General features: G+C 39.3%; 1 protein-coding gene and 1 long non-coding RNA gene across 2 annotated transcripts in view; one reads left to right on the top strand and one right to left on the bottom strand.

Annotated features, from left to right (window-relative positions):
* NDC1 (NDC1 transmembrane nucleoporin) overlaps window positions 1–11,793 on the bottom strand; it is a 50,688-nt gene that overhangs the window by 3,652 nt on the left and 35,243 nt on the right. Inside the window, exon 17 of the mRNA XM_082357062.1 lies at window positions 2,320–2,480. Coding sequence (XP_082213188.1) covers window positions 2,320–2,480 — 161 coding nt within the window. The remainder of the gene's footprint in view (window positions 1–2,319; window positions 2,481–11,793) is intronic.
* On the top strand, window positions 2,487–9,138 carry LOC309613573. The gene is made up of 2 exons (XR_014235797.1): window positions 2,487–2,830; window positions 8,899–9,138. It is a non-coding gene; the product is annotated as an uncharacterized lncRNA (long non-coding RNA).

Below are 11,793 nucleotides of genomic sequence, written 5' to 3'. Positions count from 1 at the left end.
AAGTTTTGGGGAATGAATAAATCAGGTATTATACAGTAATAATAGTTATTGTCACAACAATATATAATGTAGTGTGGGCTTTACATATGTAGGATCCCATTTTATCTCTCTTAAGAGCAAATGAAACAAACTGGAATGGATAACATACCCTTTTCATGGGAGGGTAAACAGTATCAGAATGGTTTCCAGAGGTTTGTAGATAGAATTCTAGGGTCAGAAAGATTTGAGTCTAAATGCTGGTTCTGCAACTTACTACCTGCGTAATCTCAGGCAAGTCACTTAAATCAATAGGTAACCTATCCACAACTACAGATAGTCAATAATGTAACCAGACATATATCTAAATGTTTTAATTCCAAATCTAACTTCTACTATACCATTCTGTCCTATATTTGTACAAAATAGTCTCTACTGACCTCATCAATTTTGGTACATGTATAAAATATGGCTCTTCCACAGACCTACTAGAGAATGGACTTGAGGATATGGGGAGGGGAGGGGTGAGATGTGACAGGGTGAGAGAGTGTCATGGGCATATATACACTACCAAATGTAAAATAGATAGCTAGTGGGAAGCAGCCGCATAGCACAGGGAGATCAGCTCGGTGCTTTGTGACCACCTAGAGGGGTGGGATGGGGAGGGTGGGAGGGAGGGAGATGCAAGAGGGAAGAGATATGGGAACATATGTATATGTATAACTGATTCACTTTGTTATAAAGCAGAAACTAACATACCATTGTAAAGCAATTATACTTCAATAAAGATGTTTAAAAAAAAATATGGCTCTTCTCAGAGGAAAGAAACTAATTTTTTTAACAGTCATCTATCTCCCTTTCTTATCTAAGAAATTTATTTTCCCCTTTTCGTCCTGTTTTGCTGTATCATGAATATACATCATTATCTATTTCATTACCTAAATTCATTGAACGTTTTCTGAGAGTACCCTACGTGGCAGTTTACACCTTAAAGGGAGTCCAGTGTTGTATAGGGTGAGAAGGTGGAATTTTAAGAGCAAGAAAGACCTGATTTCAGGTTCATGTTCTAACACTGACTAGACTATGCTATTAGGCAAGGTCTTAATCCCTCCAAGTCTCAGTTTCCGTATCTATACAATTACGATAATCTCTACACCTCAAAGGCTCTTTGAGAAGAGTAAATGAAAGTGCGAAGTGTACTGTCTAGAACAGCACTGTGCAACAGAACTTTCTGCAATGATGGAAATGTTTTATACCTAAGCTGTCCAATACGGTAACCACTAGCTATGTGCAGTTATTGAGGACTTGAAATGTGGCCAATGTAAGTGACAAACTGGATTTTCAATTTTATTTAACTTTAATTAATTTAAATTTAAATAGCAATACGTGGCATCATATTGGAGAGCGCAGATCTAGAAGCACTCAATAAACAGATTTATTTTTGGTTTGTTTTTAAACAAATGAATAAACCTCTTAAGGAGAGCGGATTATCTACAGCTCTTCTGTATTCCCACACAGAACCAAAGTGTTCCATAAAAACTTGCTGCTGCTGCTACCTTATGTATGTGTTGACATGTATGTCATATGCTTTATGTATGTGCCTCAAGGAAGTAAAAGGAAATACACTACTGCTTCTAAAAGCAAGTGGAAGCAAGTGGTTTGAGGAAGTTCTAAACTACTTATTGATTGCATACAGAAAAAATAGAGCAATCTCTTATATCTTTTAAAGTTTATTTATAATTATGACAGACATAATTTAGTTAATAAACTAGTATCCCTTACACTGACTAGGTAGATTATTTCATGAAAAGAAAGCAGTAAACATCAATGAAACTAAATATACACAGGTTTGGCATTTGTGGTTTTCTTTCTGGTTCCGTTTCTGAAGGTGGTATGATCTATCATTGCTTTTCCAGCACGATTCACAAAGCACCAAGGACTCATTTATGGAATACTCTGCTCACCCCAAGTCTTAGTTTGCTGACCAAGACGTAATAACAGAATTATTTTTAATACGCTTTTCTGGAGAAGTATTCATTTTGCCTTTTTTCTCCCTTAAGGATATTTTAGTAATTTTAAAAATATATATATAATTACATTTGCTGCTTTTATAACTTTCTATCCTTTTTTTTACCCATTTGAAAGAAGGCCCCAAAACTTATATGATAGGCCAAATTTTAAAATGTAAATATTAAATCTAAATCCAAGCTGTTAGTTCCCAGTAGGAATCATGAAGGTCCCAAAAGAATACTTTCAACTTATGAGCCTTTATAATTCTCATACCTGTTTCTCAGGTGAACTCCTGAAAGTGAATTATCGTGGAACAAAAACAGGTAAACTTACTTCAGATGTTCACCAAATGTAGTAGTTATTCTATAGATGGCAGTTTTTAGTGATGCTCTAAAGGCAAATCTTAATGTTTTATAAGAAGTGTCCACTAGGCTTCCTGAAATCCGAGGTGGTTTACTGGAAGCATGAGGAAGCTTGAAGTACTTGTCAACTGCCTACATCAAGAAAGAAAGAAAACACGTTAGTTCAGACTATCAAGAAAGCCAATTTAGTCCAAAGGATTAAAGAGATTTCATTTCAGGTAGATAGATAGGTACAGACACACACACACACACACACACACACACACACACACACACAGACACACATATAATAAATATTTATTTTGGATCACAGTCAAAACAGTTTGAAAAACAGGGAGTAGAGGTTCAGCCACTTCAGCAGTTACCAGGGAAAAGTCCACATCTGTCCTTTAAAAAGCAGTTATACTTCAACAGCCTTGAAAATGCAAAACTGAGAAGTGAAACACAGATATCCTACTCTGCTTATGATGCATGACAGACGGGTAAGAGTACCTTTATTATAAATCTCAGCCCAAAAAAAGACCAAACTTTATACTTTACAAGGGTAAGGTTATTTACTATACTAGTTTATCTTCCTTTTCAATTCTAGCTGATAAAGTACCTATGAGCAAGAATAGGTGGGAAGAGGACTCACAAGTGAAACTGATTTTATTTATACTTGATAGTATAAGAAAGATTTAAGTATAACTTAAAAGCCAAAGGTAAATATTATAATTTTTAAATGCTATATAAACTATATTAAGAGAAGGGAGAAGACTGAGAAGTATAAGCATGTCAATCTACTACAGCAAAGATAATGTCTAAAGTGACAAGAAGTAATAGTAAAAGTCTATTATTTATAGTTACGGATGTAAGCACCAAAAAAGTACTTAAAACTATAGTTAAAAGGATTTCTGCCATCATGTTTTTAATTTCAAGAGCTCTTAAGAGGGGAAAGCAGGGGCGGGGTGGTAGTGGGATGAATTGGGAGATTGGGACTGACATATATACACTATTATGTATTAAATAGATAACTAATAAGAACCTGCTGTGTAAAAAATAAAGAAAAATTTTAAAAAGAGCTCTTTTATGTCATTTGAGTGATCCTTTTTATTTCAGCATCCTATTTTTGTTTCAAGGCTGCAATACCATTTTTATTTCTGAGGATTTTGGTGATTTTTGTTATGTTTTTGGTTTTTTGTTTGTTTTATAGTTTCTTCCAAGCTACTTTTCTTCTCTTTGCTCCTTTTGGTCTCTATCTTCTGTATTGGATACTTTCTTCAAAATCTAGTGATCCTTGGCTCATGACTGAGAGTGGGACCTCCTAAAGAGCTGACCGAAAGCTCTTGAGTACACAACTGGAGATTACTGACAGCTTCACAATAGGTGATCTGCATGGACTTTTTTGGGGGTGAGTGCTCAACTCAGTAACTTTAGGTCTTTCTTCTTGGTCTGATCAGAGTTCCCAAAGAAAAGTCTTCCAGTACCCTGTCTGGGGGGCCTGGTCCCCAGTGCTCAGGGAAGCCAAGTGGTGAACAGAGCTATGGAGCACAGCTCTATGCTTTTAGTAGAGTACCCGCAACTGTGAACTCTCCCAGTCCAGAGACCCAGTGCTCTACTCTCTCTGAGGATGAACCTCGACTTCTGCTGGGAGGGAGAAGCACCACCTAGGAAAATCTAGGGATCTAACTGGCTTTCAAACAGCTCTCACCCAAACCTCCCTGTTCTGGTGCCTGTCCCTTCACCCTTGGTTCCAGAAGGCCTTGGTGCTTGCCCTACTACCAACTTCAGATTTGCCTCTGGAATCTGCTAAGTTAGTTATCTCAACCATCTGCTGTCCAGCTTTGAAGACTTTGTTGCTGTTGTCTCCTCTCCTATTTATGGATTTATGTTTGGTTTTTTTCAAATAAGTTTATTTATTTTTGGCTGCATTGGGTTTTCGTTGCTGCGCGCAGGCTTTCTCTAGTTGCCGCGAGTGGGGGCTACTCATCGTTGCGGTGCGCGGGCTTCTCATTGCAGTGGCTTCTCTTGTTGCGGACCACGGGCTCTAGGCACGTGGGCTCCAGTAGTTGTGGCGAGTGGGCTCAGTAGTTGTGGCTCGCGGGCTCTAGGGCGCAGGCTCAGTAGTTGTAGCGCATGGGCGTAGTTGCTCCGCGGCATGTGGGATCTTCCCGGAACAGGGCTCGAACCCGTGTCCCCTGCATTGGCAGGCGGATTCTCAACCACTGTGCCACCAGGGAAGCCCTTTTTTTTTTTTCCAGTGGACCCTTTTTATAGTTTAGTTTTTTACAAAAAATTTACAGAAATAAGAATGACAGGATAATGTAAAATAACTTTACACAAGTTTAAATAAGACTATAAACGTATTTTCCAGGTTTTGAAGATATATACATCTGAAATAGGCAATGTCTTTTGAATGCAACTAGCTGCTTATCAGCTATCATGAATAAACCTGGAACATAGCCATCTTGTAATACTGATTTCAAACTGAAGATATATCTCCAGCAGGTTCTAGCTTATCATTACTTCTGGTTCTTTTTCTTGCATCTGCACATCAAAATACAATATTTTTAAAAACTTTTGACAGCTCATAATATTGTTGAAGAGTTCAGCCATTTTCTTTGTACCTCAATTGTGCAAAACATTTTCATTCTTAGGTTTATAAAGATGAACTGAAATGATCAATCAAATATAAAAATATTTTATTGTACATGACTCTTTTCATTTCAATATCACCTATTTCCTTCCAATCACTTTTTTGTTTATTAATTAATTAATTTTTGGCTGCATTGGGTCTTCATTGCTGCCCATGGGCTTTCTTTAGTTGCTGCAAGCGGGGGCTACTCTTCGCTGCGGTGCGCAGGCTTCTCATTGCAGTGGCTTCTCTTGCTGTGGAGCACGGGCTCTAGGCACACGGGCTTCAGCAGTTGTGGCTCGCGGGTTCTAGAGTGCAGGCTCAGTAGTTATGGCGCACGGGCTTAGTTGCTCCATGGCATGTGGGATCTTCCCAGACCAGTGCTCGAACCCTTGTCCCCTGCATTGGCAGGCGGATTCTTAACCACTGCGCCACCAGGAAAGCCCTTCCATCATTTCTGAATACACCTTTGTATACCTTCAGCATGTATCCACTTAAGAACCATGTAAATTTCTAGAGTGCTGTCTCTCTACATTCATCTTCTGATTTATCTAAATAATTATTTAACATATTGGCAATTTTCTTCCTTTTACCATCATGGGTGGTAAATTTTAAAAATCTGAACTAGCAACTGCATTCAATGAAAGTTTAAAAAAAAACTGTAAAGATGTGTGTTCAGACTATTTATATACCTTTTCTTGAAAGATGATACAATACTATATGATTTCATCATTCTTCTGTTTTCTTATTGGTCTTCTTTACCACAACTGGAATAACTGATGAGTAATGACGAAATAATTCCTGGGATGATCAAATAGCAAGTTGTTCCAAGATACTGGAAATGTAAAATCACTAGGATTTCATAATACATCTTGGATTTTAAAAGGGTCCAAAGGAAAATTGTAAAAGAGTGAATTCTGTTTGACTGTTTTCTCTTTGTTCTTTGAAAGACCTCTAAGAAAGAATAAAAGTCACAGAATATCAATCCTTACAAATAACTGGAATAGCTCACAAATAAACGCAAAAATTAAATTGGGTCCAGCAGACTCTAATGGTATAAAAGTTACATTGGGGAAGAAAGTCTTAGTTTGGAGGTAATGTGTCCTTAACACATCTCTAATTCTCTCTAATCTCCTTTGTAACAAAGGACAAGAAGGCTTCAGGTTCAGGGATTTGAGCAAACAGTATGTAGCCAGAGCTTAAAATTATTGTCTTTTCTCACTTTAATTGTCTTCTCCTAAATACTGAAATCCAGGAAGCCCTGGGACTTCCCTGGTGGTCCAGTGGTTAAGAATCCCCCTTCCATGTGGAACATATATACAATGGAATATTACTCAGCCATAAAAAGAAATGAAATGGAGGTATTTGTAATGAGGTGGATGGAGTTAGTCTGTCATACAGAGTGAAGTAAGTCAGAAAGAGAAAAACAAGTACAGTATGCTAACACATATATATGGAATCTAAGGAAAAAAAAAAAAAAAAAAGGCCATGAAGAACCTAGTGGCAAGACGGGAATAAAGACACAGACCTACTAGAGAATGGACTTGAGGATATGGGGAGGGGGAGGGGTGAGATGTGACAGGGTGAGAGAGTGTCATGGACATATATACACTACCAAATGTAAAATAGATAGCTAGTGGGAAGCAGCCGCATAGCACAGGGAGATCAGCTCGGTGCTTTGTGACCACCTAGAGGGGTGGGATGGTGAGGGTGGGAGGGAGGGAGATGCAAGAGGGAAGAGATATGGGAACATATGTATATGTATAACTGATTCACTTTGTTATAAAGCAGAAACTAACACACCATTGTAAAGCAATTATACTTCAATAAAGATGTTAAAAGAAAAAAAAAAAGAATCCGCCTTCCATGTGGAACATATATACAATGGAATACTACTCAGCCATAAAAAGGAACGAACCTAGGTAATTTTTAGAGACGTGCATGGACCTAGAGACTGTCATACAGAGTGAAGTAAGTCAGAAAGAGAAAAACAAATATCGTATATTAATGCGTATATGTGGAATCTAGAAAAATGGTACAGATGAACCGGTTTGCAAGGCAGAAATAGAGACAGAGATGTAGAGAACAAATGTATGGACACCAAGGGGGCAAAGCAGGGGTCGGGGGGTGGTTTTGGTGGGATGAATTGGGAGATTGGGATTGACATATATAAACTAATATGTATAAAATAGATAACTAATAAGAACCTGCTGTATGGGACTTCCCTGGCAGCACAGTGGCTAAGAATCTGCCTGCCAATGCAGGGGACACAGGTTCGAGCCCTGGTCCAGGAAGATCCCACATGCCGCAGAGCAACTAAGCCCATGCGCCAGAACTACTGAGCCTGCGCTCTAGAGCCCACGAGCCACAACTACTGAAGCCCATGTACTCTAGGGCCCGTGCTCCACAACAAGAGAAGCCACCGCAATGAGAAGCCCGCGCACCGCAACGAAGAGTAGCCCCCGCTCGCCGCAACTATAGAAAGCCCGCGTGCAGCAACGAAGACCCAACACAGCCAAAAAAAATAAATTAAAAAAAAAACAAAAAACAAAAACCAGAAATAGAGTCACAGATGTAGAAAATAAACTTAAAAAAAAAAAAAAAGAATCTGCTGTATAGTAAAAATAAAATAAAATTCAAAACAAAACAAAACAAAAAAGGAATCCGCCTTCCAATGCATGGGACACGGATTCGATCCCTGATCGGGGAACTAAGATCCCACATGCTGCGGGGCAACTAAGCATGTGTGCCACAACTACTGAGCCCGCGCTCCACAACTAGAGAGAAGCCTGCACACCACAGTGAAGAGCCCGTGTGCTGCAATGAAGACCCGACACAGCCATAAATAAATAAATGAAAGAAAGAAAGAAAGAAAGGAGGTTAAGAAATGCATGCTCCTGCCAAGCCCTCACAGAGGTAATTTGATACAGTGGGAAGCAAAGGATATGAGGTCTAAAAGCCTGGTTTTCAAATTTACTCAACCATTTATTGGCATGATCTTGATTAAGTCATACCAACAGATATAGTCTTTTTGAAAGAGACTCAGTCATGCAAACTAAGCCTTATTCTAACTTTATGGGATTGTTACAAAAATTAAAGAAAGAGCATTTCTTTTGGAGTACTACACAAATATTAGGTAAAGTAGCATAGGATTCTAGAGAAACAAAGAATGGTCTGTGACTTGTAGAAGAATATTGGTCAAGGGTCTCTGGGCCTTCAAACCCATAGTTCTGGCCCTCAAGGACATTCCTTTCCTTTTCCCCATTCTTCCTTCTAACTTCTGTTATCACTTCCTCAGGGAGGCCTTTAATGACTTCACACTTCCTTTCAATCTCCTATTCACAAGACTAGCTTAGACTCGCCTGTTTTATGTTCTCTGATCATCCTGCATTTTTGCATATTGTGGCACTTATTACAATTGTAGTTACTTATTTGTATGATTTTCCATTTTATAGTCTGTAAGCTCCTAGAGGGCAGGAACCATGTCTGCCTTTTCTCATTCTATATCCTAACACATGGTAAACCATTTGATAATTAACATTTATTGGATGAATGGATATGTGAATAGCATAAAGGTCAACTTCAATATTCCAAGTATATCAAAATTTGACCTTCAGATGATAAGGCAAAAAATATAATAGAGCTGATATCCTACCAACAAGGTGACAATGACTTTTCAAAGACTTGAAGGCTTTCTGAAAACTTTAAAACATACTTTTAAAGCTGAAAAAGTTCTGGAGCTAGATGATGGTTGATGGTTAAACAACAATGTGACTGTACTTAATGACACAGAAATGTACACTAAAAGATAGTTAAAATGGTAAATTTTATGTTATGTGTATTTTAACACAATTTAAGAAAAATTTTTTTGATTAAAAAGCACTCTACTGGGCTTCCCTGGTAGTGCAGTGGTTAAGAATCTGCCTGCCAATGCAGGGGACACGGGTTCGAGCCCTGGTCTGGGAAGATCCCACATGCCGTGGAGCAACTAAGCCCGTGAGCCGCAACTACTGAGCCTGCGCGTCTGGAGCCTGTGCTCCACAACGGGAGAGGCCCGCGCACCACAATGAAGAGTGGCCCCTGCTCGCCACAGCTGGAGAAAGCCCTCGCACAGAAACGAAGACCCAACACAGCCAAAAATAAATAAATAAATTAATAAATTAAAAAAAAAAAAAACACTCTACCATTTTGGTCCCCAACCTTTATAAGGACCCTTTTTAAAGACTATATATATATATGTATACGTAGTGGAATTCCACAGGATAGTAGCTGTTCTCCATCCACTAATGTAGGAAATAATGCTTTTAAATGAATTTGTATTTTAATTAACCAAAACAGCATGTAGAAACCTCTGAAAAATAGCTATAAATATGTCAGACAAACATTAATTACTCAGATGACAGCAATGTATGTGTGGATTCATGAACCTGTTGTAATACTTGGAATCTCCCAGGAGGGCCTGGCCCACTGTTAGGAACAACTGTCCTAGGATATCCATCCCCCCACTGCTTGCCCTCTGAATGGTTTGAAGAATGAAAGGCTTCCCCTTTCCTTTCATATTTTCTCTTTAATGATTCACAGTGATATGGCTTTTTTATTGATAGTGAAAAATAAAACAAAAGAACAGAACAGTTCCATACAATTTTTCCTTAGTAACATCCAGAAGCCTGTATTTTATAACTTGCCTTAAATTACAGAGATACTTAGAACTTACTCTCGTTATTAAGAGCAAGTATTCCTCCCACATCACAGAACATAAAACCAAAAACATGTAACAGGGCTCGTATGAGTCACATGACATCCCTGCCTCTCAAAATGAAGGGGCTTGAGACTATTATAATTAACCCATTACATCAGAACTGTCACTCAAATCAGGCCCCAGAACAGAAGCTTTTGCCCACCAAACCAACCATGAAGCTATCCAGCAGTCACGCAACAAGCATTTAATAAGTGCCTGTCATTTGCCAGGTACCAGGTCAGATGCTACGAACACAGAAATAAGACAAGGTCCCTGCCTCTGCTCTGACTAGAGACAATAAAAGTAAACAGACAATTAAAATGCAGTATAATAAAGTGATGAAATGGGGATTACAGGGCAGAGACAGAGAAAAGGAGAAAAATGTGTTCTAGGCAAAGAAGGAAAGAAGAAGCATCGTATATAGAGTTAGAGTCTGGTTAAGAAAATAAAATATATTTGGGGGGAAAACAGAATAGTCCATGGTGGTTATTAGAGTAGAGGGCTTATAGGAAGAACAGGATAGTGACTAAAGTCAGAATGAAGGACCCCTGTTAATAATAGGAGCAAAAGGCCATAGTAATAATTCAGGTCAGAAATGCCAAGGGCCTGAAGTGAGGCTGAAGCAGGAGGGATGGGCAAGAGAAAAGGGTGGGTGGTCGATATGGGATTGATCCCTTAGAGTTTTGCCACATGGGTGCAACTGAAGGACATGGCAACAAGGAGTTGAAGAATTGGTAACAAAATGGTTGAAATGACAGACTATAAGGTCTAAGCTGGATAGGGAAAGACATATGTGTAGCTAGGAGGGAGCCGAAAAAGGAAGTGGGGCTTCCCTGGTGGCGCAGTGGTTGGGAGTCCGCCTGCCAATGCGGGGGACACGGGTTCGAGCCCTGGTCCGGGAAGATCCCACATGCTGCGGAGCAACTAAGCCCGTGCGCCACAACTACTGAGCCTGCGCTCTAGAGCCTGCGAGCCACAACTACTAAGCCCGCGTGCCACAACTACTGAAGCCCGTGAGCCTAGAGCCCGTGCTCTGCAACAAGGGAAGCCACTGCAATGAGAAGCCCGCGCACTGCAATGGAGAGTAGCCCCCGCTCGCCACAACTAGAGGGCGCCCACGCACAGCAACAAAGACCCAATGCAGCCAAAAATAAATAAATAAAATAAATTAAAAAACAAACAAACAAAGGAAGTGAAAATATTGGCAAAGACAAAGTGTACAGAAGAAGCAAGGGCATGAGAGGCTGTGCTTGGGGGGGCTCTTACATGGGCCCACAGATCTATGGATAGAATTCAGGGGGCATGAACTTTGGGGAAAAAATTACATGTTTATCTTTACTAAGCTCTAATTAAAATTTAGCATTTCTTTCAATTATGAAACAGTAAATCACAATAGCATTAGCAATTCCTGTGACTTTGCCACCAACAGATATCATCAGTATCTTCATATCACATTACTATTGCAATTATCTGAAATACCATTCATCATATCACTACTTCAAAGTGATGAGTTTTTAGACTCACTGATAGATCTTGTTATTTAATGCATTAATTAAAAAGCACACATTACTATATCACAAATTTAATACTTTCATAATTGTATTCTAATATAATTGATTTCCTTTCTAATCCTAAGGACTTTATTTTATGTATTTAAGAACATTATTCTGAGAAAAAGTCCATGGGCTTCATCAGACTGCTAAAGGGACCTTTGGCACAAAAACATTTAAGGACTCTGACTTAGAGGGTAGAATCCTGGAATTTTAAGCTTTGGAGGTGGAGAATTCAGGGGGTGATGAGGCCTGGATGATGGTCAAAGGTTGAGACTGATGGGTATGTAAAAGACTGGCGAGGAGGTCAAAGTGTGGGACAAATATCCACGTGGACACTGAATCACTCACTACAGTCAACCTCAGGATATGGGGTGGGAAAGACTGCAAGGCAGTTTGCAAAATCTGATGCCTGCAGAGCATGACCAAAAGGCCGACTGTGATGTGGCCTAGGGGAGAACAGATGCCACAAGCCTCACACTAGGAAGGGTTTTTATACTCAGAAGCAAAGTATCAAATCACTGGTCCTGTTCTTTGCTCCAT

The sequence above is a fragment of the Balaenoptera borealis genome (genome assembly GCF_965194805.1).
Source record: "Balaenoptera borealis genome assembly, chromosome: 1".
Taxonomy (NCBI): Eukaryota; Metazoa; Chordata; class Mammalia; order Artiodactyla; family Balaenopteridae; genus Balaenoptera; species Balaenoptera borealis.
This window is presented reverse-complemented; position numbering and strand designations above follow the sequence as displayed.